Raw genomic sequence first — 10000 nt, 5'->3', positions numbered from 1 at the left:
GCGTGCTCAGAGGGGGGTAGAGATCAGACAGATGTAGCTTATGATTATCCTGTAAGTGCATGTGTTTCTGTGGTAAAAGCTTACTTAACCACTGTGCTTTGGCCCAGATTAAACACACACACACACACACACACACACACACAGTATAGCATGTCACAGTAACATGTCATAGTAACATGTCACAGTGATGACACACACAGTCAAGAGTCCACCACGCTGATGAACACTTGACAACAACGAGGAGCTAAATGATCACACTCACTTCAGACAGATTACAGGCAAGAGTGGCAACATGAATACAAGGGAAACGTGTGTGTGTGTGAGTGTGTGTGTTTGGGAGGCGGATATCAGCTTGCTTCTGTGAGAGATGTTAACAGCATCTCTAGTGTGGTGCTCTAGATCGTCTTTATGAGTCTTATCTAAAGAGTTAGGGTTGGGGCTAGTGTAAGGGCTAGGAATAGAGTTAGGGTTGGGGCTAGTGTAAGGGCTAGGAATAGAGTTAGGGTTGGGGCTAGTGTAAGGGCTAGGAATAGAGTTAGGGTTGGGGCTAGTGTAAGGGCTAGGAATAGAGTTATGGTTGGGGCTAGTGTAAGGGCTAGGAATAGAGTTAGGGTTGGGGCTAAGGTAAGGGCTAGGAATAGAGTTAGGGTTGGGGCTAGTGTAAGGGCTAGGAATAGAGTTAGGGTTGGGGCTAGTGTAAGGGCTAGGAATAGAGTTATGGTTGGGGCTAGTGTAAGGGCTAGGAATAGAGTTAGGGTTGGGGCTAGTGTAAGGGCTAGGAATAGAGTTAGGGTTGGGGCTAGTGTAAGGGCTAGGAATAGAGTTATGGTTGGGGCTAAGGTAAGGGCTAGGAATAGAGTTAGGGTTGGGGCTAGTGTAAGGGCTAGGAATAGAGTTATGGTTGGGGCTAAGGTAAGGGCTAGGAATAGAGTTATGGTTGGGGCTAGTGTAAGGGCTAGGAATAGAGTTAGGGTTGGGGCTAGTGTAAGGGCTAGGAATAGAGTTATGGTTGGGGCTAAGGTAAGGGCTAGGAATAGAGTTAGGGTTGGGGCTAAGGTAAGGGCTAGGAATAGAGTTAGGGTTGGGGCTAAGGTAAGGGCTAGGAATAGAGTTAGGATTGGGGCTAGTGTAAGGGCTAGGAATAGAGTTATGGTTGGGGCTAAGGTAAGGGCTAGGAATAGAGTTAGGGTTGGGGCTAAGGTAAGGGCTAGGAATAGAGTTAGGGTTGGGGCTAAGGTAAGGGCTAGGAATAGAGTTAGGGTTGGGGCTAGTGTAAGGGCTAGGAATAGAGTTAGGGTTGGGGCTAAGGTAAGGGCTAGGAATAGAGTTAGGGTTGGGGCTAGTGTAAGGGCTAGGAATAGAGTTAGGGTTGGGGCTAGTGTAAGGGCTAGGAATAGAGTTAGGGTTGGGGCTAAGGTAAGGGCTAGGAATAGAGTTAGGGTTGGGGCTAGTGTAAGGGCTAGGAATAGAGTTAGGGTTGGGGCTAGGGTAAGGGCTAGGAATAGAGTTATGGTTGGGGACATACATGTACATGGACAGAAACACTCCATTGACATCATCAAATGAACCACCTGACATCCTCTGGGTCGTCACAGTAACTGTACCACCCATTTGCCTTTCCCTCCGTAACCTGGCAACGGGCAGATGAGCTGACAACACTGCGTGTGTGTGCACGTGTGTGTGTGTGTTGTTCACTATTGAGTTTTTAATCAATGACCTGCTAGCTACAATAATCCCAATAAAGATTAGCAGTGTATTAGCATTATAGATTGTAGGTGTTTATATTCTGGTTGAAGGATTATACTAGTAGATACTGCTAGATGTGTGGTGAAAGATCTAACTACAGGAGTGTGTGTGTGTGTGTATGTGTGTGTGTGTGTGTGTGTGTGTGTGTGTGTAGATGTGTGTGTGTAGACAAGCCTCTGAGGACAGAGAGAGTGAGTGGAGATGGCCCTCTGAATGAATTAGCTAGCAGCATTAGTCATAATACTGTCCCTTCAAGTCTGTGTGTGTGTGTGTGTGTGTGTGTGTGTGTGTGTGTGTGTGTGTGTGTGTGTGTGTGTGTGTGTGTGTGTGTGTGTGTGTGTGTGTTCTGTGACACAACTGTAAAGAGGCAGAGTGACTCAAGGGAGGGAGGGAGGGAGGGGGAGAGAGAGAGAGAGACACACAAACAGACAGCCATAGTTATTGTTACCTGTGTATATACTGGCGTTGGAGGCTGGGATGCCAAACTGGGACTCAATGAACTTAGGGATGAAGGTGATGAAGGCTGTGACGATGGCACACTCTGCCGTGTAGGACAGACTCACAAACAGGAAGGTCATGTTACTGAGGATCCTCACTGCTGCCTTGGGGAGGTCTGGAGAGGGAGAGAGAGACACACACACAGACACACACAATTGTCATGTTATGCACACAACTCTCTGTGGATAGGCACTCATTCTTTGGAAGGGTCTGTGGTGATAAAACATTTTATGAACGAATGGGCGCGCACACACACACACACACACACACACACACACACACACACACACACAACATGAGTGGTGTCACCCTTAGCACACACATACACACACACACACACACACACACCCTCAGCCCATCATAATAAGGGCAAATGTTCCCGCTCCACCCGCCAGAGGACAAGGTCAACATGGATGGAGTGCCCAGTCATTCCACATGTCAATCAAAGTCATGTGATATAAATAACCCACTGTTCCCGGGCAGAGTGGGATATTCACCCCAATTAAGGCTAACCGACGGCTGAATGAAAGCCAATCAGGACGACGTGTCGACTCTGAGAAGGATTCTGAGACCTCCGTGGCCCTGGTGACATCTGATAGTGATCCAGAAACACAGTCCCATCAAACACCAATGCAAAAAAGTCCAATGACAATCCAAGGTGCGGCGTATTCATTCAAATTCCAGATGGACGAGATGCAATGTTAATCAATGGGAGTCCTGTTTCTATAAAGAGGCATCTAAGGGGGGGGGGGGGGGGTCAGACCACCAGATCACCATTCTATTTACAGTGCAACCCTGTTGGACTGACATCATTTGATAGCAGCTGTTATTAGTTTTAATGAGGTTTCTCCAGCGCAGCGTCGTCCAGAGAGGTAAATGTGTTCATTTTCACACGTCGACGAGGAGCATCGTGATGGCAGGGAGACTTCACACACACACACTCCTGCTTCTTCCTGCCAGGCGCATGTCCACAGCCCAGGAGTGTTGTCACGGTGATGTGACTCAGCCATTCAGGGTAGGAGTTGTACCCTTGGGCGTAGCTCTAGGATCCACATCCCCTTCAAAATCCGAGCCATAACCACTTAAACATTTTGTATAGGAATTCTTTGTGGCATTGCTTCCACAAGATGTTGGAAACATTACTTTGAGATTCTGGTCCATGGTGACATGATTGCATTACGCAATTCCTGCAGATTTTTCAGGTGCACTTTCAAGCTGTGATCTTCGTTCTACCACATCCCAAAGGTGTTCTATTGGATTCAGATCCGGTGACTGGGAAGGCCACTGAAGAACACTGAACTCATTGTCATGTTCATGAAACCAGTTTGAGACGACTTTTGCTTTGTGACATGGTGCACTATCATGCTGGAAGTAGCCATTAGAAGAGGGGTAAATTGTGGCCATGAAGGGATGCACATGGTCAGCAACAATACTCAAATAGGCAGTGGCATTCAAGTGTGCCAAGAAGACATTCCCCACACCATACACCACCTCCACCACGAGAAGGTGTACAGGTGTTCTTCATAAAGTGCTTGGTGAGTGTAAATATATATATAGCCAATTGAAATAATACTAATACTATTTAGCAGGTTTTGCTATTGTTGTCATGGTCATCGAGTTGTTTTTTTCCCCCTCTGAATGTGTAACTCATCCTAGCTCACTCCTGCATGTGTGCGTTTGAACAAAGCCAAGAGTTATGGGGTTCCAGAGCATCATCAGGAGGACCCTCACCCCCTTGCATGCTAACCTCCAAAAACCCCAAACATTGGTAAAAAAAAACGTTGGGACAGGCAACCAGATGTCCTTAAGGGAAGAAAGAACAACTGAAGGGATGGAATTGGGTTACGGGGGGCTTATAACATCTCATGATTGACTGTTGTGGCCAGTAGCACAGAGTACGGTGGATTTGGGGACCCCTTTCTGAGGGCTAATTCGGCTAATCTGGTTCTGGGTGGAGAAACAGCTACAGTATGTGGAGCACATGTTAGCATTAGCCAGGCTCAGTGGTGGAAATAGGATCATATTGAATACAATGATACAATTCATTTCGGGGGGGGAGTTCAAATGTAATCTTCTGTGGAGTGGGGGGGGGGGGGCGGGGGGACAAGGACGGGGCACAGATGGTGAGGTCCTCTCGTCTGTCCACATGGAGAGCATCTGGCCTTGTCACCTCTCAATCAGACCACCAGGCCACAATGACAATGTGTTTTCAACTGACCCACCTGACTTAATGAAGATAGACAAATCTAATGTATATGTATGTATATGTATATGTCCAACCAGGTTGTCAATTCTCATATGCAATGGCAATCTACATGATAGAAACAGTATTTCTAATACACTCATCATACTGTGTGTGTTTATATATTCAGTTCAAGAGGACAAGTAGTTAACATGGGTTCATGGAGAGTGTTGGGGGTAATTGGAGAGTGTTGGGGGTAATTGGAGAGTGTTGGGGGTAATTGTGACATGTGGCAGGTGTTGCAGGTCTGGGCCAGAGAGTCTGTGTGGACTGAATCATCCAACCCTGTCATGATTTTGACCAACAGGAGAAAGCAGCGACAACACAGTGACTAACGTCAGCTACCAGAACTGCTCCGGCAAAACAGCCTCTTCACTGCCTTTTTCCACACAAAGTGCGGAATTTGTCCTTTCCACACACGCACGCGCACGCACACACAGGCACACACTCATACACATACCCAAACACACACACACATAAATACAAGTACACACACACACACACACACGTACCCAAACACGCACATACACACACAAAAAAACAATGTTAGCTCATTTCAGTCCCAGCAGAGGTTAAACACTCCACTGGAGTTCAGACTGTACAGTGTGTTGATGTTCAGGCCGTGATAAAAAGCCCAGGGCCCTAAAGCCTGTCTAGTTCACAGTGAGAGAATGACAGAGAATAGTGTGTTCTGTGCTGAGCTGTGTGAGGAATCGTGACTGACTCTTCCCCTGAGAGCTCATTTAAAAGGGAAGAAAAGAAGGCTGACTGATTTCTATGAGTACAGCCTGGGAAAATACTGAAGCAGACTAATCAGGGGACTTTCCTCCCTGGAAAATAAAGGCATTGTTCGGTACAGTATATCTGGAGGGAGGCACGCAAATCCACATTCCAACATACAGCACATTGGTTTAAGAGGGCTATTTGTGGATTCTTGGCAGTTGGTTTAAAGGCTACTTACTTGGCCGACCCCTGAGCATCGATTGTACAAAGTATTAAGGCCCATTTCTACATCGATATCTCATAGTTTCTTTTACAGAACGCGTGTCTTCCTTAGATAGAACCCCCCTCTCTATGGTGAGAAGTAAATGTTGGTTCTTTACCTTTGATGTCCTTTCCGAAGCCCATGGAGGAGGTGACGCCCTTGTTGTTGGACTTCTCCTTCATGACCTCGTCGTCGCTGGACGCGTCGTCGACGGAGCTCATCATTTTTTTCTTCTTCTTCCTCTTCTTGTGGCGCGGGGGCAGCTTCTTGGGGAAGGCGAACATGGGGAAGATGACCAGCAGCATGGCGATGGAGCAGAGGAGGAAGCCGCTCCACCTGAGGGGGAAGAGGACACATTACTGAGACGCCCACGCACACTAGCTTATACATATACACTAGCAGACACACACACACAGGTACACAGATATATACACACACACACACACACTCTCTCACAACTCACACTCACCACCTGAAGACATCAACACACTCCATAGCACATCTAAATAATGCACTACTCACAGACGGACAGACGGACACACAAAAAACGACTCATGCTACATACTGTTATACTTTATACATCCTCTTACCAGTTGCCGATGAAGCGGGGGTCACTCTGGTCGATGTTGACGACGGTTTTGGGGTCGACGTAGAAGCCGATGAGAACTCCCCCCAGCAGATACCCTGCAGCCGGGCCCAAGGCTCCCATCACGTACATGATGGCTGGAAGACACACACACACACACACACACACACACACACAAACCATTACAACCATGAACGCTCAAACAGCTTGGAGAGCAAAGGTCGACACGCACAACATCCCATTTCCCTCCAATCTTTTATTTTCTCTTTGCCGGTGACATTGTCCAAAAAAACAGGAGCTGCTATCGCTGTTCTCCCAGTCACGTCAACAGCTGCTTCTGAATAAAACACAACTCATTTCAAGTTTGTTCCATGTCCCTAGTCAAGCGGTTCATGTAGCTGTGAGTGAATCATCTGGCCCAGAGAGGTGAGGGGAGAGACAGATTAAAGCTGACCTGCAACCTGTGGGAGCTGTTCATTAGCCTGGGGGGGAGGGAGGGAGGAGGGGGGGGGGGAGGGGGGGGGGGGGCTACGCCACGTCACGTCACATCTTTTAACAACTGACCTCCGTGGCAGTCGCTCATTAGGCTGGAGGCATTGATGCAATCACTGACCTGTCTGTAAGATCTGACCTGAGTTGCGTGGGAGTCGCTCATTAAGCCCTGAGCCCATGCCTAGTTAACATCTACAACAACTGACCTTAAATCAGCCGACGCTACTTATTAACCTGAGGGCATTCAAGCCTCCATCTCCAACAGCCAATTACTGGTCCTCACTTCACACAGGAGAGAGAGAAAACTCATTAAAAAAGGCAGACACAACCCTTTCTGGACAGAAGTGGAAAACCCTCCCGCGGACATCCAGCGGCGCGGAAACTCAAACTGATTATGGACCTTAGTCAGGGGTCAGAGATTCTATAATGACACCTGGAACATTCCCCCGCTCTTGCCAGTTGTGTGTGTGTGTGTGTGTGTGTGTGTGTGTGTGTGTGTGTGTCCAGAGGCTTATCTGTTTCCCCAGCCAGTGTGTGTGTATTTAAATGGGCCTGCAAGCGAGATACACCCCCCCCCCCACACACACACACCCCCGTAGATACAGCAGCTGTATTTCCATTTCCACTGCACAGAGCTGGCTTGAACAAGATATATAGACCGACCACACACACACACACACACACACAGCAGTGTAGTCAACTGTTTGCCTCTATAGTACTGCAGCCTCTCTCCTGTTTGACAGCTCTTGATGCTGGCTGGCTACAAACCCAAACAGACAGCTGTGTGTGTGTGTGGGTGTGTATGTGTCCAGCACAGGGGGAGCAGGTGTGCTGGTGAGTCCAGACCAACAACCTAATCTCTAATCTCTTCCCTCAGCCCAGGGGGAAGCCTCCACCCATCCAGGTTACATAACACACACTCATACATACTGTACATACTGTACACACACACAGGCGCACACTATGACCCCCCCCCCCCCCCCAAGAACCCACCCGCTCTGGCACACACACATGCGTCATACCATACCATAATCACCTGCCACACACACGCACACAGTTTTGCTCCGTTTATGGCAGACAGCCTACAAAACTGTGACCACCAGCATTTCCTCCGTACCGCCAATGTTTTTGTGTGGCATCCCTAGAAAAACAGCTGCCCCCCCCCCACTGGGAACATTATTAGTCCCATATTCATTTCAGACAGACAAACTCCCACACTGTGTCTGTTGCAGTGGATTTCTGAATGTGGGGGGGAAAGGAAATCCTTTTTCCTCGGCTGTGGCCAACACAATACAAACACGTGTGAGCAGTGCTCCAGCAGAGAGGCTGCCTCCATCACACAGGCCATATCTGGGCATAATTAAATCAAGGCCCTTCTTTAACAGGGCCAGGGGGGACGCTCCTAGGGAGGAAATCATTCCTTAAAGCACAAAAGAGCCCATCTGTAAATCCTCTTATCAGCCAGGGACAGACACACCATGACATGACACGCACTCACGCACACCCACCCGCATACAGGCACACACACTCTGGCAGCGGCGCAGAGCATGGAAGCATTCTGTGGGCTAATACAGCACACACACACACACAATCCCAAATACCACACACACAATGCCAAATACCACACACACACGCAAATACACCCCACCCCCCCCCCCCCCCCCACACACACACACACACACACACACACACACACACACACACACACACACACACACACACACACACACACACACACACACACACACACACACACACACACACACACACACACACACACACACACACACACACACACTCCGCCTCAGTGTTAACTGCAGTGTTAAAGGAGAGATGTTTCGGAGTGTTTGGCAGCTTGCCTGCGCTCTCCTCCAGATCCATTAATCAGCCAGACCAGTGGACCACAGGGCTGGAAAGTGACCAGAGGACCATTTATCATGCAAAGCCATATCACCAATTATCTTATTGCACTGGAGTGGAGCAATAAACTGGAAGAGTGTGTTTTTGTGTGTGTGAGTGTGTGTGACAAAGGGAGATAGTAAACATTTGCGTGTTTGTGAGACCAAGTGCTTAAAAGTGGAAGTGTAAGTGCGTGTGTGTGTGTGTGTGTGTGTACGTACCTCCCTGCATTCCACATCCATCACATGTCATCGTCACCCTATAGCACCTTGCACAATGCGCCACTTCTCCTTTCAGTGTCAGAGGAGAGTTATGTCACTGTTACTGTACAGGCAGTGACTGATACACTAACATGAGAGAGAGAGAGAGAGAGAGAGACAATTTATGACAGGCACAGCTAGAGGTCTTGTTTTTACGATCTCTTTCTATCCTGATTAAGAGCCTATTCATAAAAGGGGAGATGGGAATGGAAGCTAGCTTATCATGGGTTTGTGATTCATTTCACCCACCCCCCTGGAAGGAAAAAAAACCCACCAAAAAACAAGCAATAAAAAACCGTGGTGTTAATGATGACATTGCTGGATAGGCTCCATGCAGGGTGTGCTGTGGTTACGAGAGGCTAGGGGAGGCAGGTGTGTGATTAACGCTAACGGGGAAAAGTGTGTGTGTGTGTGTGTGTGTGTGTGTGTGTGAGTGAGGGGGGGGGGGGTTTATTCCAAAAATCTAATTAACACAAAAACAGGTGTTAACCCTTCATGACACGTGTGGTACTTTTCCCAGCGTCCTCTGCCTCGCCGGGCACGGACGCGAGGGTTAAACCCGCTGCTAAACCCACCGCGTCTGTCCAAGCACTTCATCAACCTCCCGTGAAGAAGGCAGGAAAAACGCAGCACAAGGTGACGCAAGCCATTCTGATGGATCACTCCAATCCCCTCCACCTCCAAACTCCCCAATGACCCCTCTCTGTCGCTGCCTATAGAACACACTCTCACATGAATAAACACTCTGAACAGCCCCCTATAGCTTCACACCCAGGTGGATGGAAGACCAGCGGTAGGTGCGTCAGACCAGCGTTCCCAGCCCCCGAGCCCCCTACCTCCTCTCTCTCCAGCCTGCTATAGGAGGCCTACGGCAGGGGGCCAGCCATACATCTCATCTCCCCAGTGTTGTGTTTAAGCTACGCCACCCTGCCACGCCGTCCATCATATTAACAGCGCTCCGCTTGACTGGAGGGTGAAGGGGGAGGAGGAGGGGGGGGGGGGGGGTGTGTGTGTGTGTCATAAACCGTGTGTTGGGGGGGGCATAAACCGTGTGTGTGTGTGTGTGGGGGGGGAATATGCTGGCGATGCAACAACGCGGGCGCTGTCACACATCTGACCACGGACGTCATAGGAGAGCTGGGGACGCATGCCAACGATGGCGTGAAGGACACGCCATCGTACCAGGTACAGATACTGTAACACACGTGTGCGGCTAATGGATTAGAGGCGCTCTCTCTAGGGTCATTAGCTTGGCAATGTTGGCATTGCACAGAGTCAGCATTTCAACAGGA

The 10000-nt window shown here is 48.9% G+C and overlaps 1 protein-coding gene across 1 annotated transcript in view; it reads right to left on the bottom strand.

The window, feature by feature from the left end:
- The window catches only part of slco5a1 (solute carrier organic anion transporter family member 5A1), a gene marked incomplete at its 5' end in the record, with an annotated part of 36872 nt that overhangs the window by 10202 nt on the left and 16670 nt on the right, over positions 1 to 10000 (bottom strand). Inside the window, 3 exons of the mRNA XM_083676356.1 lie at positions 2195 to 2359; positions 5590 to 5807; positions 6062 to 6194. Coding sequence (XP_083532482.1) covers positions 2195 to 2359; positions 5590 to 5807; positions 6062 to 6194 — 516 coding nt within the window. The remainder of the gene's footprint in view (positions 1 to 2194; positions 2360 to 5589; positions 5808 to 6061; positions 6195 to 10000) is intronic.

Source organism: Argentina silus (assembly GCF_951799395.1).
Source record: "Argentina silus genome assembly, chromosome: 1".
Classification (NCBI taxonomy): Eukaryota; Metazoa; Chordata; class Actinopteri; order Argentiniformes; family Argentinidae; genus Argentina; species Argentina silus.
This window is presented reverse-complemented; position numbering and strand designations above follow the sequence as displayed.